The sequence below is a fragment of the Hyperoodon ampullatus genome, assembly GCF_949752795.1.
Source record: "Hyperoodon ampullatus genome assembly, chromosome: 16".
NCBI classification, from domain to species: domain Eukaryota; kingdom Metazoa; phylum Chordata; class Mammalia; order Artiodactyla; family Ziphiidae; genus Hyperoodon; species Hyperoodon ampullatus.
In genome coordinates, this window is record NC_136929.1 from 54,486,814 (window position 1) to 54,506,523 (window position 19,710).

Here is a 19,710-nt window from a genome sequence, read left to right on the forward strand (position 1 = left end):
AGAAAAGCTTAAGGAGACAGAACACATCTAAGCATACATTAGTGAAATAAATGCGATAGGTTAAAAATAAAGATCTTTCGGAGATTAGCATAAACGTTGGAGGCTCACCATGTTTAGCATCCTGTAGAGGACCCATTTGATATAGGCCTCTGCCTTGTTGTGTAGAGTGACTGGTGTACAGTCATGCTTGTATCATTGAGGGTCCTGGTAGTAATGGATGTTTTTTTGGAACATAGTTTAACGAAGGGACTATTTGCAGAGTTGTGGGCATAGTTTAAAGTAACCAAAAAGGGATGATGAATCACGCAGGGACTAGCACCGGTTGGAAACAGTTATCCACTCAGGCAAAGAGGCAAGGGGTTGGGAACTATGCTCCAGAACCCAGTGAGAGTTACAGGTATGGAAGAGGAGCCACTCAACAAGAGCCATGGCCAAAGAGGAAATATAGCAGGGAATAAGTTGTACTATTGTTTCTACCTCCTTCCACTCTTTGCTTTTCTGCTGATGCTTCCTGTTGGGAAACAGTTTCATGTGCATAGCCTTTCAACCCCTCTTGGCCTCGTAAGAATGGGTCTTGGACTTGGAACACTTCCTTACCAAGAGATGAGGAGCTCACACAACCTGTACTTTGTGGGATTATCGTCCCCTGTTTCAGGCTTGCCCCCAGCTTTCAGTATTTCACACTCTAGGGATAGTGTGAGATAAAGAGGGGGAGGGTGCTCGTGGGCCAATTTCCCTTTGTCCGCTGGCTGGCAGCCACTAGCCGTATGAGACTAGTGCACATGACTGGAGCTGATCTTACTTTGTCTCTTCTCTATGTGAGTAAATCATTGTTCTACCTAGTGCTTGACTGTTGTGTTTTCCTTCACAACCTTGATACCAAGATATAATGGGCAGAAATGTATAGAGTCCTTTTCTGGGATTGGTAACCAGTGCACGGTGTTCTGTTCAACACTTCCTCTCATTGGCAAAACCCAACCAGAAGCGAGAGAGGGCAAGCGAGGACTGGATAATGTAGTCTTTTGAGATAAGGGAAGACAGAGGGAAAGAGCAAGGCAGAGAAGGGTGGAAAATGAATCTGGAGAGACAAATGGAGAATAATCATCAGAGTACTCAATACTTAATTTGTTAAATTAAATTGAATTTTTAATTATTAAACACAATTGAGCCTTACCTATTGTTAGATTGAAGTGAAAAATAATCAAATGTCTGATGATTTAATGTTTCTGATATAAATACCTTGACATAAAAATCTCTTTAGAATAAAGGCAACTATTTGTCTCATATATATATATTTGAATAGTAGAAATAATAAAAATGATGCAGTAATCAACCTATAAAATTGTGAAATTAAAATAACTCAACTTTTCAAGACTTTATGTTTTTCAAAGATGCATTTTTCAAAATGTGAAAATTTGGATTATCTAACCTAGAGAAGACCAATTCATTTTCCACGGCCTACTTCAAAAACCACTTCTGTGAATCTTTTACTTGGACAAATTTAAGAGTTTGTGAAACATTGTTCGTATTTCTGTTACACCACTTACATTCCTGATAGCTAGTTATTCTTATTGATAACATTAAAGTGGTTCACGTTTACTGCCTGTTTACTATATGCCAAGCCACTGTGCTAAGTCCTTTACATACATTATTAATATTATCCTCAGAACAACCCTAGAAGTGTAGATATTATTGCTTGGTGCTTGATGCATCGGTGGATAGAACAAATTCCACAAAGGCCAGAGGTCTTTATATTCTTGTATTAATATTTCTACAACATTTTGGTTTTGTGGTTATTGTTAGTATTCATATGTTTATTAGCCATTTAGATTTTTTTCTATGAAGTCCCTGACCTACTCTTTTTTTTTTTTTTAATATTTTATTTATTTATTTATTTTTGGCTGTGCTGGGTCTTAGTTGTGATACGTGGGATCTTCGATGTGGCATGTGGGATTTTTCTTTTTCTTTTTACATCTTTATTGGAGTATAATTGCTTTATAATGGTGTGTTAGTTTCTGCTTTATAACAAAATGAATCAGTTATACATATACATATGTTCCCATATCTCTTCCCTCTTGCGTCTCCCTCCCTCCCACCCTCCCTATCCCACCCCTCTAGGTGGTCACAAAGCACCGAGCTGATCTCCCTGTGCTGTGCGGCTGCTTCCCACTAACTATCTATTTTACGTTTGGTAGTGTATATATGTCCATGCCACTCTCACGCTTTGTCACAGCTTACCCTTCCCCCTCCCCATATCCTCTTAGTTGTGACACATGGGATCTTCGATGCGGCACGTGGGATCTTTCGTTGCAGCATGTGGGCTCTTTGTTGTGGCACGTGGGCTTAGTTGCCCCGTGGCATGTGGGATCTTAGTTCCCCTAACAGGGATCAAACCTGTGTCTCCTGTATTAGAAAGCAGATTCTTTACCACTGGACCCACCAGGGAAGTCCCCCTGGACTCTTTTGTTCATTTTCTACTGGATCATCTGTCTTTCTAATGTGGAAGAATTCTCTGTATTTTTGGGTATGTGCTTATCATTATGTGTTGCAAATGCCTTCTCCCATTCTGTGGCTGGTTCAAGCTGAAATATTAAGAATACATCAGATCTTGATAGGCAAAGATAAATATTTCTAGTCAGATGAAAGAATAAACAAGTTTTATGAGGAAGGAAAATAAATTCACACATGAAATTGAGTTGAGTACATTTAAAAAATAAATAAATTTATTTATTTATGGCTGAGTTGGGTCTTCGTTGCTGCGTGCAGGCTTTCTCTAGTTGCGGTGAGCGGGGGCTACTCTTCGTTGCGGTGCGCAGGCTTCTCATTGCGGTGGCTTCTCTTGATGCCGAGCACTGGCTCTAGGCGCGTGGGCTTCAGTAGTTGTGGTGCCCTGGCTCAGTAGTTGTGGCTCGCAGGCTCAGTAGTTGTGGCGCACGGGCTTTGTTGCTCCGTGGCATGTGGGATCTTCCCAGACCAGGGCTCGAACCGATGTCCCCTGCATTGGCAGGTGGATTCTTAACCACTGCGCCACCAGGGAAGCCCCAGTTGAGTACTTTGGTTGGACTGAGGATCCTTAAAGTAAACCAACGGAAAATAAGACTGGAAAACTCAAAATATGTAGCCCCTGGGAAAATCTAGAAAATAGCAAAAATATACCTCAACAGAACATCTTCTTGAAATCAATACTCGTTTCCCTTCAGTTCAGGAGTAATTACGTCTAGACCACCTGAAGGGAACCTCAAAGACTGTTTGGCCTCTTGCTAGCTAGCTCTAGGCTTGTCCTTCTCTGCCAGGGAAAGAATCTTCCTTTCCTGAGATTGCCCTGGTGCTCTGCCTGGTGAAAAGGTGAATCTTAGAACTGGAGCCGAGGACTTCCCTGGTGGCGCAGTGGTTAAGAATCCGCCTGCCAACGCAGGAGACGGGTTCCAGCCCTGGTCCAGGAAGATCCCACCTGCCGCAGCGTAACTAAGCCCGTGCGCCACAACTACTGAGCGTGCAGTCTAGAACCTGCGAGCCACAACTACTGAGCCCACATGCCACAACTACTGAAGCCCGCGCGCCTAGAGCCTGTGCTCCGCAACAAGAGAAGCCACCGCAATGAGAAGCCCGCACGCTGCCGCGAAGAGTAGATCCCGCTCACCGCAACTAGAGAAAGCCCGCGTGCAGCAACGAAGACTCAGTGAAGCAAAATAAATAAATAAATTGGGGCTTCCCTGGTGGCGCAGTGGTTGCGAGTCCGCCTGCCGATGCAGGGGACACGGGTTCGTGCCCCGGTCCGGGAAGATCCCACATGCCGCGGAGCAGCTGGGCCCGTGAGCCATGGCCGCTGAGCCTGCGCGTCCAGAGCCTGTGCTCCGCAACGGGAGAGGCCACAACAACAGTGAGAGGCCCGCGTACTGCAAAAAAAAAAAATAAATAAATAAATAAATTGATTTTTTTTAGAAAAGTCTAACTCTTTTTAAAAAAAAGAACTGGAACTGAGGAGGGGAAACCTAGATGAACTTTCCTCATCTCGTCTATGAAGGGCTCTAGACTTCTAAGAGAGAGTTACTGGGTGTTAAAGTTAGAGCACCTTCATACAGTTGGCCTTTGTGTCTTGATGTTTATCCTTATAGAGTCTCCTATTGAAGACTTGGGGCTTTGATTTCCTAAGATTTGCATTCCCTTACAGAACTTGAAAACTGATGGCTATAGGGCTTTCCGGTTTTACTATCCATCTAGTCTCAGCCTCCATCTTATGATTTCCACTGTACTGTTGTGAAATGACTCCATTCTATTCCCTAGTGAGATTATTGTAGCTTTTTTTTTAGTTTTTGGATCTTATGGGTTTGCCTCTTTCACCACTAACCAGACAAAAACCGTTTCTATAGTGTCTCTCCTTAATTCTGATCCCATCAAAATTTGATTTGGCTGCAAGTACCTGAAAACTGAAAATAGTAGTATCATCTTAGGAAGACAATTTTATTTATTTATTAAAAAAAAATTTTTTTTTGCGGTACGCGGGCCTCTCACTGTTGTGGCCTCTCCCGTTGTGGAGCACAGGCTCCGGACGCACAGGCTCAGCAGCCATGGCTCATGGGCCCAGCCACTCAATGGCATGTGGGATCTTCCCGGACCCGGGCACGCACCCGTGTCCCTTGCATCGGCAGGTGGACTCTCAACCACTGCGCCACCAGGGAAGCCCAATTTTTATCTCATGTAAATAGAAGCAGTCCAGGGGTGCTGTGGCAGCTACATTATCATCCAGGATGCAGTCTCCTTTCATCTCATTGTTCTTCCTTCCTTATCTGACATGGCAGCTCCTGGTATAATGTCTACATTGCAGCCAGCAGGAAGGAGGAATGGAAAGGGAGAAGGACATTCCACCGTCCCATGAAGGACTTCTCTGAGGCTGCACACACCACTCGGCTTATATCCTATAAGCCAACACTTAGTAAACATAGCTGTACCTAAGTCTAAGTGGGGGCTTGGAAATATGTGTCTGGCTAAAAATAGGAATTTTGATCCTGTAGAAGAAGGGGAAAATGGATCTTGGGGGGCAACCATTGATCTTTGCTACATAAGACCTTTTTCTGTTGTGACAAATATTTTCCCAAGGTGGTTAAGGAGAAAAGCATAGACTGATATGGAGTATATAACTAATTTAAAATTTATCAGGATGAGCTCATAACTTTAAATTCTGAATTCTTGGCTCTTACTGTAAAATTTTTACATTGGTCTAGAAAGGTAGAAATAAGCTAGCTCTTAAGTTATTCATCACTTTTACTAATTTTTCGCAGTTTGACTTCTTTTCTAAACATGGATACATTTTATCAAGTTTTTTAAGTATAGCAGAGTCCATTGAGCATTGCATATGTAAATGAGGAGGAAATATTTACCTTTTAGCTTTATAGAAGATAGATACATTAAACCCACTATTAAGAATAGTCCATAGGGGCTTCCCTGGTGGCGCAGTGGTTGAGAGTCCACCTGCCGATGCAGGGGACACGGGTTTGTGCCCCGGTCCGGGAAGATCCCACATGCCGCGGAGCGGCTGGGCCCGTGAGCCATGGCCGCTGAGCCTACGCGTCCGGAGCCTGTGCTCCACAGCATGAGAGGCCACAACAGTGGGAGGCCCACATACCGAAAAAAAAAAAAAAAAAAAGGAGTGGTCTATAGAAAACATTTTAGCAATAGGTAACATAAAAGCTCTTCGTTAGAACAAATTCAAATATATGGAAATTAAATGAAATCTAGAATTATTTTAATTCACTGAAAATTAGCTGTAATCCTGCAGATTTTTAAAAATTCTACACCACAGAGCTTGAGGAAAATGTGTTATTAATCATAATTATTCTCATTATTTAAAATGATTTACTTTAAAAACCCAGTATGTAACACTATAAGTGATAATCATTTTTTCCTCCATAGGCAAGAGGTTTGATAGCTGTGGGACTGGGTATTGCAGCTCTTGGATTTGCAGGTAAGATAAATAAAGGATATATATCAATAAATGTTGCAGGGGAAATATTTCCAAGTAGCTTCTATAGTGATTCATGAGAAGACTCTTAGCATTTTGAGGTTTTTTGATTTTAAGACATATGTTCCCATTCTTTGCAACATTTATAGTCACTGAAAATTTGTCAGCGCAGCAAAATCTAGATAAACTTTGTAGTGAAGGAAATTAACGATACAAAAGCTAGGAAAACTAGCCCCGATAATAATTGATCTTCCTGACATTTTTTTAGTTTGAGCTATAGTGTACTATTAAAAAATAAAATCTCTTTAATATGAAGCAGTGTAAGTGATAATGGGGCTCTTTTATTGTCCCATATTTTTTTCTTACTGATAAGAATACACATTTTCTGAGCTGTCAGTTCTTTCTGATGAGCGTAGCCATTCTTTATAGTATATTTATCATTCATTTTAACATGTTGGTGTAATTTCTTTGAGAAACCCAGGAGAATTTCTTTTACTGCCAAAATCTTTTTAGAAAGAATAGTTATAAAGATTTAAAGTAAAGTTGCTGTCTCTTCTAACCATTAATTTATAGTTTTAAATTGCATAGCTATTCTCTAATTAAATGTTAATCTCAGAGCATTTCCTTGTTGATAAAGATTTACATTTTTCATTTAGCATTTGTGTCTCAAGTTCCATGGATTTGATCTTGTTAATTGGATCTTCTTTTTAGGTGGAGCTACATTCCATTGTGGTTATATGCAGTGAGATCCAATAGAAAAAGAGACATAAAAGATTTTGTTTTGTTTTGTATAATATTTAATTCCACACAACTCTGTTTAAAGCACCTTACCAGTAAGAACTTTAAAATCAGGAAGATCAGTGGTTCAGATTCTCTTGGTTCTTGTCAAAGTCTTGTGTCTCATATAACTATAGTTAACTACTTACTGAGGTTTCATGAGAAGAGTATCATGTCTGAAAAGGAATTCAGACAAACTTGCCCATAAACATAAAACAATTTTTGTATTAATTACTGTAGCAAAATAGGCATAGTTATTTCAAATTCAAATGTAAGATTTTTATTTGAAATTAGAGAAAGATATACTTTTGCCAACGTCTTGTTTCTACAATGAGAAGAATTGGTGTATGTATTCTATACATACTACTCTGTTGCCAAATTCAGTTTACTAACTAGAATATTAATAGCAGGCAGTTCTCTTTCAGGGTCAAATACGACTGAAGAGTAGAATTTAGGAGAAAGTACCCCTAGACTATTGGACTAGATTTTCTCCTTTATGGTTAAAGTAAATGTCCAGATGTCACTTCTTTTTTTTTTTTTTTTGCGGTACTCGGGCCTCCCACTGCTGTGGCCGCTCCCGTTGCGGAGCACAGGCTCTGGAAGCGCAGGCTCAGCGGCCATGGCTCACGGGCCCAGCCGCTCCGCGGCATGTGGGATCTTCCCGGACCGGGGCACGAACCCGTGTCCCCTGCATCGGCAGGCGGACTCTCAACCACTGCGCCACCAGGGAGTCCCCAGATGTCACTTCTTGAAGCCATTAATTGCTTTTTTACATTGAGATTGCATGATTGTGGTTTTGAAGGAATTTTGAGGCACTTTAAAAGCCATATTTTATACTGTTGTAGAATCAAATGGAAGTTGATATTTATATAAGAGATTTAGATGAGTTAGGGTTTCAGCTTCATTTAATTTTACTTTATTTAATGTTCTACTTGATCTCAAGAGCTTTTTATCTCCCACTTAGATTGGCTACTTCACATCTTCCTATGTCTAGCATCCTTTGTTTTTCCCTGTAACATGTTGTTTGCACAGGAATGACAGTATATTTAGACAGGTTACTTCTTATAAAACATCTGTGTAGTTGAACTTTCCTGGTAGAAATCTTGATTTGCAAATAATGTTATGGTTAGAAATTGAATTTAAGTTCAGAGGGTCATAACTGGTTTTCTAGCAGAGCTTTGGGAAAAGAGACCCTAGTATTAGTAGACACACATTCTGATTAGGGAACAAAAGGTAAATTAGTCAGATAATATTTTATTCTTGTTCTATGCCCTCAAAACAATTTAGGACCTGTTTTGCTATTGATACTTAGTTGTCCAGACTCAAAGGAGTTTTGATTATTAGGATGCCTAAGAAAGGAAAGCACTAAAATAAAAGAAGCTTTTAGGAGAGTAGTCATCCTCAGCGAGAAATTGAGTACTAGGATGTTATTGTTTTTATGACCTGTAACATTGTATAAAAGTAGGATTTTATACATAACCATTGAAATTTTCTAATTTTATAATTATGAACTAAAGCTTAATTTAATAGCTATGAAAATTATATTAAAATGAAATCTATCCTCCATTTAATAAATTAGAAATTTGAAAAAATGTGACTGTCTTTCTGGTAGATTTTGAGATAGTTATTAAAATAACATATATAAAGTAAACTATTAATAAATACTATGGTGAGCACTTTGTGGGTGTTGGCTTTCATTATAGAAAATATATTTGCTTTTTTTTTTTTTTTTTTTTGCGGTACGCGGGCCTCTCACTGTCGTGGCCTCTCCCGTTGCGGAGCACAGGCTCCAGACGCGCAGGCTCAGCGGCCACAGCTCACGGGCCCAGCCGCTCCGCGGCATGTGGGATCCTCCCGGACCAGGGCATGAACCCGTGTCCCCTGCATCGGCAGGCGGACTCTCAACCACTGCACCACCAGGGAAGCCCCGAAAATATATTTGCTTTTATTCCTGTTGCTATTTAGGTCGCTACACATTTCAAATCTGGAAACCTCTAGGACAAGTAATCACAGAAACTGCAAAGAAGATTTCAACTGCTGTAAGTTAAAAATGGCTTTAGTTAGAAATCTAACCTTGCTTTGATTTTTGTTTATATGCCATTATTGATAGTAATTCAGAAAAATGTTTTGGATTTTCATACAAATGTTTGTATCATTGGCAACTTTATTGATTTAGTTTCTTTTAAGTTTCTTGGTCATATTATTTTATATCTAAGCTTATTCCTGACTTTGACTTTTAATTATCGTATTCCTTTTAGTAGTATTATGTCAACTTTGAGGTAATTTATTTTCCTTGTTTAATTAGTATTCATTTAGTGATTGTCCTGTGCCAGGGGCTAGGCATAGCTGGTGAACAAAACAGACATGGTGCCTGTCCTGATGGAGCTTACCCAAAAGTTTATTTCATCTTCAAATTTGAAACTAGTTCCCTCGTACCACCACACCTGGCTATCTCAAACATAAAATTATATGATTCCAACCTTGAAACCTATAGGGCTTATAAATTCATCTACCAGCATTACAGCTACTCTGCTGAGCTGAATATAAGTAAAAAATGAATGATAATAGGTATCTAAAAAGCTATAGTGTGGTGAACTGTGGTTTGTGACCACTGGAGACCATGCAAAGAAAACTCACTGAAGCAGTACAACATAAACATTGATTTCTGGGAAACAGAAGATCTGGGATAGATCAGCTTGGCTTACAGCAATTTGAGAATGAATGGCTTGTTTTAGCAAAGGCATTATAGGCTTGTGAGGCTTAGTTAGTCACGAACAATAACCACACTTTCAAAGGATGACATACTATATTATGACAGATAATTAAACTCGGGGTCAAAAGAACTGCAAGTGATTTTGCAGACTTATAAATGCATGTCTGTGATTAGAGGGAGCATGTGTTTATTTTCTGATTTCCTGTTTATATTTTATTTGACTAAAGTATTAATAGGTATTTAGCATTCATTCAATAAATGTTCATTAAGCACCTACTACATACTGGACATTATTGTGGGAAGTGGGAGGTAGTCATGAACCAGACAAAGACACTGCCCTCTAGGAGTTTACTTTTTAGTAGAAACAATTAACAAATAAATAAGCTACATAATATGTAGAGGTGTTGAAGGTAGAAGTTTAGTTTTCTTTAGAGAACTAAATCAGCGTAAGAGATTGATTCTTTAACAGCAGAGAGGAATCTATATTAGATAGGTCCGGGAAGGCGTCTCTGAGAAGATGAGGGAGCAGGCCATGTGAACATCTGAAGAAAGAGCTTTCTAGTGGGAACACTGCAGAGGTCCTGAGGTGGAAATGAGTTTAGCAGCAAGAGTAACTCCAGTGGAGTATGTGGAAGGAATAGTGGTAGTTCGGGCCCAGACCACTTAGGGCCAAATAGACTGTGACAAAGACAGCAGATTTTGGTTTAAGTGTGATGGAAAGCCTTTGGAAGGTTTTGAGCATGTGGGCAACATGATTACCAATTTAGGTGATCACTCTCCCTGCTGCAAAGAGTATAGACTAGAATGAGTCAGAGGAGAAGCTGTCAAACCTGTTAAGAGGGTACTGAGATAGTCCAGGGACTTAGGTGATGGTGGCTTGACATAGTTATTTAAATCTTTCCATATGTTTATGTATAGCAAATTGAGAGACTTTCAGAAATCATTTCTCTCCTGTTATGCTGATCTTCAGTAGGTATATTTATACCATAAATAGACTTGTGTTTTGTAGAACTACATTATTTAACACTGAAAGGAAAAGAGTGAAAGAAAATGAGAAACATTTCACTGCTCTGTGCAGGCTCACAGATAAGGTAGAATAGTTTAAGAGATTATTATGGGTATCCTGAATGCAGCCCCTGCATTTCTTTTTTCTTTTCAAAGGTGTCTCTATTTATTTATTTATTTATTTATGGGCTGCGTTGGGTCTTCGTTGCTGTGTGACAGCTTTCTCTAGTTGTGGCGAGCGGGGGCTACTCTTCCTTGCAGTGTATGGACTTCTCATTGCGGTGGCTTCTCTTGTTGTGGAGCATGGGCTCTAGGCACGTGGGCTTCAGTTGTTGTGGCATGCAGGCTCAGTAGTTGTGGCTCGCGGGCTCTAGAGCGCAGGCTCAGTAGTTGTGGCTCACGGGCTTAGTTGCTCCGTGGCATGTGGGATCTTCCTGGACCAGGGCTCGAACCTGTGTCCCCTGCATTGGCGGGCAGATTCTTAACCACTGCACTACCAGGGAAGTCCCAGCCCCTGCATTTCTTAAGGAGACAAAAGTGATACGTGCTCCCTTTCCCTCCCTTTTGTGGGCTTCAAGTTAAGACAAGTGCCTTTTGATAAATCTGGCCCCTTTTCCACAAAGTACTACTCTTGCAGTTTGCAGTGAAACATCTTGGAATATCTTTATCATCATCATAATTATACCTCAGTGAAGATAGGAGTTTTTAAAATACTTCTTTAAATATTAATTGTTCCAGGGAAATTGAGGAATGAAATATATACATACTTTCTCTTGGCACTGATTCCAAAAAGCCAAATTCATAAGCACAGCATTTACAGTGTTTTGATTTTGTAACTGTGTTCATTATTGAATCAAATAGAGTTACTAATAAATAGGGACTGTAGTCGTGTGTCAATAAATCCCTGTCACTCAAAGGAGAATGTACAAGGCTCAAGTTCCTATGGGTTCTCTTTTCATTTTTTCTTAAACTTTGTTCGCTTCTTTGATGCTTTAACACCATCTTTTTCTTAAATCTCATCTTTCTTTTTCTCATACTTTTTTCCCCATTCTTCTGGAATACTGCCTAGAATAATTTTGTTCACATAGAATGCATGGAGAGTTTGTTTCTTTCCCTCTCACTGTTGTCACATAGCTGCTGGCTCCTTGGAATCTGGTGGAGCCAGTATTAGAGGGATACTACAGAAGTCTCTGCTCAGACGGAATCTCCATGCCCACCTTTATACTTTCCTGCATACTCTCAGCCACATTTTTTGGTACTCTCAGACTTAGCCAGATTTTCTGGTGTTCTTTTTCCTTTGTACTCTGCTTGTTTTGATTTTGATTTTCTTTTGTTTGTGCTTTTGGTTTTTACGTTGGGGTGATTTTTGTTTGTGTGTTTGTTGTTTAGTGCTGGAAATTTGGGGGATTTTCTCTTTATTATTGATGTTCTGAAATTTCACAGGAATTTTTAGCCTTGGCTTATGTGAAAATTGTCTATTTTTTGTTCTGTAAGATCCTCATATATTTTTTCTTTAGTTTTTCCTTCCAATGTGTCTCTGCTCCTGGAACTCATATAAGTGGCCTTTCTTAGCAGTTTGGTAGATTTACTTCAACAATTTAATTGAATGAGAAGATTGGCAGTGTGCTGTGAGCACGTAGGTAGCTTATATCAACAGTCATGTCTCTTCCAAATCAAGGAGCCCAGAGGCAGTCTTGGAACCTCCAGAATGCAGGAGTGGTTGAGTACTATGTGTATTTTACTGCTTCACATAACTGTCCCCCTCTTCAGCCCTCTGGGTTCAGTGTGATCTGTTGGTACTCACCTTTGCTTCTCTTGGGACCTACCACTCACAGTTGGGTGCATCCCAGGCATATGATTCTCTTTCTTGGCCTGAGGGCTGAAGTGGTAAGTGGCAGGCCCTTATGCCCTATGCTAATGGAGTTAGGAATCATCTCTCTCTGCTGTTCTGGTTTAATTAATTACCCTGATGTTATTTTTTGTATTTGTTGACTCTGAATTTAGTCAGAGGGGCTGCTAGATTGAGGCTGCTGTGATTTTTTCTATATGTGCAGTCTTACCTGTTTTCAATCTTCCAGGATTTCTTTAAACTTTCTGGTTTGCTACTTAATCCATTTCTTGTTTTCTAGGCCTCTTATGGATTTTTCTTGTTTAAAATATCTCTTTTCTCATTTCAGAGGCACTTTGGAAAGCAAAAGACTTTTATTATTCAGTCTGCTGTTTTGAATCAGTACCTTTTACTTGATTTTTTTAAAGTATTAATGTATATTATTGACCCAGCTATTGTCTAATTACTCCTAATTTTTTCTTGGGGGAAAAAACCCAAGTCATTTATCTTCTTTTGAGGCTTTTATTTTTCTATTTGTTAATTTTTCTTTTTACTTTAATACAAGTTTTTAAAATTGGACTTACATTGTTTTATGGTTAAGTGAAATTCATGGAAATAACACTAATTAAAATCATCCTGTGGCTCTATAAATCAAATAGATTATTATACATAATCAAAGTTTATAGTTTATGGTAAATGTGTTTCTTCTCTTAAGACTATGGAATGATATATTTTCCTGGTTGTTTGGAGGGCTTTCATGTTTCAAGTGATTGAGTAAATTAGCTAATGAAGACTTTAGCTTGGTTCATTTCACATCTTCTTTAATAATATATAGCACTAGAGCATTCAGTGTTAATTTTAGAAGGAAAATTGTTTTGATTTTTGTTTATATATATATACTTTATAAATAAAATAATACAAAATAATAATTTGTAAGGTTCAGGGTGTGTTTCTAATAGACAGCAGAATAAATCCCTCTATTTCTGTTCTTGGAAATTCTATTAGAAAAATATAACCATCTACTCCATCTGTTTGGTGATATACTTGTTCCTTATTGTAATCACATTTTTTTGAATTTAAACATTTCCTTGACCCACCAGTGTTGTCAGAAAATAGTTCTGCATTGCCTATGTCTGTATATCCTAATATAATGCCGTATTGGTGTATTACTTGTAAGCTTCAAAGGGCTTACAATTTCTGTTTTAAATTATGTAATGTAAAACCTAAATTCCATATGAGTTTAGAAGGCATGATTTTCTGAAGTAGCATGAGCAGTTTTTTTTCATTGTTTTCTCTGTCTGCCTTTCTGTATATAGCCCCCAAATATTAAATGTCTATCCTCAAAAATGATACAGTTCCTTTAGAAGGATTATGATAATTGTATATTTACTTGTAAGCTTATTTGTAAACAGGTCAGTGTTTTAGGGTATGAGCCTCATCCAGATGCTGGACTTTAAGTAACCTTTTCTTAGTCTCCTTTTCTACCTGGAAAAAACAAAGTAAAAAATTTGCTTAGATATAATCGCTACTTTTAGGGTTAATGAGCTTTGTGAATATAGTGGAAATGACAGTTCATGAAACATCATCAATTTGTGTTTATTATGCTGAAAATTTGAAAATTTGGAGCTCACAAAGGTAGATACTCATAGAAATATTAGGGAGTAAGGTATGCATCTAGTAAAAATTTTGATCACCTGAGAGAAACCTTAAAACCAGCTGTTCTTCCTCTCTTAAGTTTTCTATTCCTTTATATGTATTCCCCTATATATCTCTTATTCCTTTATATATTCCCCTGTGTGTGTGTGCTTGTGTATATATACATAATTTGTCCACATTAGTATGTGTACTTAAACAATTTGATTCCCTTCCTCCCCTCACAATTTGGAGGAGGGGGTTGTTTTTTGTTTTCTTACTAGATTGTTAATTACTTGAAATTTGGAATAGTACATCATATTCCTCACAGTACTGGTACATTGATAGATTAGCATCTATGTGATAAAGGACAGAACTTCACTTGTCTCATTTGAAAAGTTCCTGGCACGTAGTAGGTGCTAATGTATTTGTTGAATGAGTTAATTGCCAGGGAATTATTACCAATGGAAATTTATGACAAGCTGTTCAAAGAGAATAGCTTATACAAATGACCACATCTGGCTCCTTAGGACTCACTTCTTAAGCTCTAATAATTTACGTGGTTTCCTTTTAGTCCTTTTTTTTTTTTAATTGTATTTGTAACTGTGTTTATTGTTGAAAATTTAGAAAGTAAAAATAAACATGAAGAAAATAATTATTCATAATTCCACCACCCCAAAATAACATTTTAGTGTGTATACTTTCAGATTTTGTTTTATGCAAGCACACACTTATTTGTTTTTCCTTAGAAAAATATGGGTTCACGTTTTAGAAACATGCACACATTCAATCGTGTGTGATTTTTTTTCCTTCTAAAAGTTGAGTTCATGCATCCTGTTTTCTCTAAGAGCTGCTGAAGAGTTGTCTCTCTTTGCTGTCTCCCATTCCTTTCCTCCTGTTCTTTGTTTTTTTGTTTTTTTTTTAAATTTATTTTTGTCTGCGTTGGGTCTTTGTTGCTGCACGCGGGCTTTCTCTAGTTGTGGTGAGCAGGGGCTACTCTTAGTTGTGGTGCGCGGGCTTCTCATTGCGGTGGCTTCTCTTGTTGCGGAGCACAGGCTCTAGATGCACGGGGTTCAGTAGTTGTGGCGGGTGGGCTTAATTGTTCCATGGCATGTGGGATCTTCCCGGACCAGGGCTCGAACCCATGTCCCCTGCATTAGCAGGTGGATTCTTAACCATTGCGCCACCAAGGAAGCCCTCTCCTGTTCTCTCTTAAACTCACTCTAATCAAACCTTCACTTCCAGTACCTTCACTAGACTTAGATTTACCAAAGGGTAAATCCAGCCGTCAGCCCTCAGTTCTTGTCTTACTTGACCTATCGGAAGCATTTGAAACTATTTTTCACTTCCTCACTTTTGACATCTGCTTTTCCTCCTCCTGCACCGCTAAGCCGTCACAGTTTCCTTTACTGATTCCTCTCCATCTCTGTGCCATTAAATGTTGCAGTTTCTAGGGCTCAGGCTTTGGACTTCTTATCTACACTAGCACTCTAGGTGACCTCATTTAGTCTCACACTTTTAAATACCATCTGTGTACTCATGACTCCCAAATGTTATCTCCAGGTCAGACTTTTCCTCCACTTACATAGACTTTTTTGAAACTTAATGTAACCAAAACCAATCTCCTGATATGTGTTACCCACAAGAAACAAATAACAAATAACCACGCCTTCTCTAAGTCATTAATGGCAATTTAGGCCAGAAACCTTGCAGTCATTTGCAGAGTGAGACAAAGTTTAGCAAGCTGTTAGTTTATTAGAGAATGCTCTTAGGATCAACAGCTCCAGAAGGCAAGAGAAGGAAGAAGAATGGAGGGATAATTTAGGCTGCAGTGCAGTCTTAGTAAAAGGCCTGAGACAGCCAGCCCCCCAGGGAGCTCTGACACTCAGGTGACTCATCGTGATTATCCTGATTTGGAGCAAGAGGCCATGAAGCTAAGTGACATCACCTGGGAGGTAAATATAGCTAAGAAGTCCAAGGACTGAGCCCTGGAGAAGCACAGTGTTTATACCCTGACGTCAGCCAGTCATCAGCTAGAGACCCTCCTGAGAAGGGGGCGTGAGCTTGACATTCTTCAGCCAAGGCAATTGCTGGAGTTTGACAGCTGAGTGCTGTCTGCCAGCGGCAGCCCTAGTGTCTGAGGAGTAAGTGCCTCAGCTCTGAAGGGGGATCTGTGCAGTGTATAGCAGCGTTTACTGCATCATCTTTAGTTCCCTGCTTTTTCTCATATCCCATATTCAATCCAAGCAAATGTTATTTCTGCTTTCAAAACACATCCAAAATCTGACAGCTCTCACCTCCTCCTCTACTACCACGTTGGTCCATACCAGCATCATCTCTTGCCTAGATTACTGTTATGTCATCTTAACTGGTCTCCTGCCTGCACTCTGTACCTGTCTTTCTATTCTCCACACAGCAGTTAGAGTAATTCTTTTAAAACCAAGTCAAATCTGTTACCCCAGTGCTCTGGTTCTCCTACCACTGAGAATAAAATCCTAAGTCATTTCCATTGCTTCCAGGGCCCTCCACAATCTGGCGCCTGTTATCTCTCTACCACTTCTCTCCTCCTTGCTCAGGCCTCTCCAGCCACATTGACCTTTCAGTCTAGGCTTCCGGTCTCTTGGCCTCCCTGTCTAATATCCTGGTGTCCTCCTCACCTTGTCAGTTTCTCCTCTTTCTCAGTCAGCCGGTCTAGTAGGTTAAAAAGATGTCTGTCGGGCTTCCCTGGTGGCGCAGTGGTTGAGAGTCCGCCTGCCGATGCAGGGGACACGGGTTCGTGCCCCGGTCCGGGAAGATCCCACATGCCGCCGAGCGGCTAGGCCTGTGAGCCATGGCCGCTGAGCCTGTGCGTCCGGAGCCTGTGCTCCGCAACGGGAGAGGCCACAACAGTGAGAGGCCCGCATACCGCAAAAAAAAAAAAAAAAAAAAAAAAAAAAGATGTCTGTCATCTCTACAGTAAGTGACTTGGTCAAGGTTATCCAAAGAGAAAATTACTGTAGAGCTTAGATAAAGTTGTAGCCTTTTGCTTCTACTGACCTGTTTTATTCCTTCAGTATAGTGTTTATCTTGGTCATAATTTCTTGTAGAGGATTATTGTTTAGTGCTCTCCCTCCCCACCTCCCACAATTCCAAGTTGACTTCTGGAAAATGCATTACTCTTATTGCAGCTGTGTGATGGGATTGAGGTCATGCCACCTCACATGTGGAACTAATTATTTCTTGCTCTTTCTTTCCTGTATAGAGTTTTTCATCCTACTATAAAGGAGGATTTGAACAAAAAATGAGTAGGCGAGAAGCGAGTCTTATTTTAGGTGTAAGGTAGGTGTGCTGCATAAGTATTATTTTGTTCTGTGGCTAAGTTTGTCTTGAAAAAGAAAAAAATGTGACAGTAAAGTTATCCTTATATTTTAAATTATGAATAGGAGGCAGAGGAGAAAATATCAAATTTTTACATTTTAAAACCTCAAATCTAAGAGATTATCCTACCACCCCTAAAAAAAATCAGGCATATTTGTGATGTGCCTTTATTTCTTAACAAGGAGCTATTGTATTTGAATACTAAAGTTCCAATGCAGTTATCAAAATAACCTTTATTGTGACAATGAATTCTTTCTGGATTCAGTTTTCTAATTTGGTATGTATCATATTTTCAATTATAACATGGGATCTGTTTCACAATTCTTTCCTAGTTCCACAATTTGACATCTAGCATATTTCATTATACCTGTTTTACCTTAGTATCCATTTATTGTCTAACTCTGGACGGCTTGGAGAAAATTAATGATATTATGTGATTGCTGTATATTATTTAACACTTAAAGTTAATAATACATCCCCTACCATAGATTTACCAGTATCTGTATTTGTTTACCTTATGTTCCCTTAGAGCTCACTCAAATTTTTATGGGGGTTGGTTACAATATGTTACCTACAACACATCTATGGTGACTTAGTCAACATAATTAAGGAGAATAGATCATAAAGTCCTATATCAACAGAATTTTTAAATCTCTTTTAGATTAGCAGATATTTAAGGCCAAACATTTTGTAATTTCTTATGACTAATCAAGAAAAAACAAAAAGGTGGGTAGGGGAGGAACAGCTCAATTTAGCTTGGTGCTTCATTTAAATATAAGAAGAGATGGGGGCTTCCCTGGTGGCGCAGTGGCTAAGAATCCGCCTGCCAATGCAGGGGACACGGGTTCGAGCCCTGGTCCGGGAAGATCCCACATGCCGTGGAGCAACTAAGCCCGTGCGCCACAACTACTGAGCCTGCACTCTAGAGCCTGTGAGCCACAACTACTGAGCCTGCATGCCACAACTACTGAAGTCCATTCCCGTAGAGCCCATGCTCCACAATAAGAGAAGCCACTGCAACGAGAAGCCCGTGCATCACCATGAAGAGTAGCTTCTGCTCGCTGCAACTAGAGAAAGCCCGTGTGCAGCAATGAAGACCCAATGCAGCCATACATAAATAAATAAAATAAATAAATTTATTTAAAAAATTAAAAAATAAGAAGAGATGGGCTCTCTCACTGAGAATACAAAAAAAAAAAAAAGAAATGCAGGGGAACCAAACTAGGAAATTAGCTGTATTGCTAACTATTCTTTTCTTTAATATTATTCAGAGTGGCATTGTTATTTTTCTTGGGCCCTCATATCATCCCATTCATAGTGCTGAAATGTGAATATGATGCACATTATTAAACCAAACACAAAAGTTTTTGAGGGTATCATTTAATATCATCCAAGGTACTCCTGTTTTTAGGAAAGATAATTAGGAGTTGACTTAAGATACATGGTTATAAAGTTTTATCCCATTGAGCTGGAAGCTGTACAAAATTTCACAAGGAAAATTGAGTGGCTAACAGCACTGACTCTGATAACAAGTGAATCTGGGTACAAATACCAATTTTACCACCTGTTAGGTGCGTGACTTCAGTCTCATCATTTGTAAAATAGAGAAAATATTAGTTTTTACTGCATAGGGTTGCTGCGAAGATTAACACATATGAAGTTTTAGCATAAACATAGAACTTGGTAACTACTCAATAAATATTAGGTAAGCAGACAGATCCTCATCCTGATTCTGTCGCTGAGACACTTATTGTTAGCTTTTCTGCACTTCAGCTTCTTCATTTTTGATTTGGAATTAATAATATCTGCCTTGTCGGAATTTATAATGACATGAGTGATACCTTTTTATCAAAGTGCCTACCAAGTAACAGGTGCTGAATAAATGTTGGCACTGCTCTATTCCCATCTCTATCATGAATGCAGAAGCTAAAATTTTGCCCTTAACACATTAAATAGAAAGGTGGAACTTATTTGCTTTCCTCTAGCCCTTTCTTTCAGTCAGGCAGCTTTGATTTTGAGGAGATTCTTTAAGGTGTGAATACATTGCTGTGGTTCCACTTTCTGTGATAAGTGAATCCAAATGATTTAGACTACATAACAAGTAGGTAAAGACAAAATGGAGCTGACTCTGTTGATACTCTATTTAAAAACAAAGAAACCTCTATGTTACTAGATGACTATGTTACTAGATGACACTCTATATTCTTACATATTGTGTAAGCCTGAAATATTTTACTGAGCTGCCCAGGAAAACTTAATATACCTGATATATTCTGAAATTATGCACACATTTGTGATTTTCAGACTTTAAAAAAACTTCTGTGGAACTCTGTTTAAATGTTATTCAGTAGACTAGTAGTAGAAAAAGATGAGACCAAAACTGCTCCATTTGCTACAGGATCAGGGAACACTACTCTGTTCTACACACCTCACCCACCT

General features: G+C 39.1%; 1 protein-coding gene across 1 annotated transcript in view; it reads left to right on the forward strand.

Moving 5' to 3' along the window:
* Positions 1–19,710, forward strand: part of DNAJC15 (DnaJ heat shock protein family (Hsp40) member C15) — a 66,673-nt gene that overhangs the window by 22,012 nt on the left and 24,951 nt on the right. Inside the window, exons 2-4 of the mRNA XM_079721854.1 lie at positions 5,911–5,962; positions 8,702–8,775; positions 17,156–17,232. Of these exons, the coding sequence (XP_079577980.1) occupies positions 5,911–5,962; positions 8,702–8,775; positions 17,156–17,232 (203 nt within the window). The remainder of the gene's footprint in view (positions 1–5,910; positions 5,963–8,701; positions 8,776–17,155; positions 17,233–19,710) is intronic.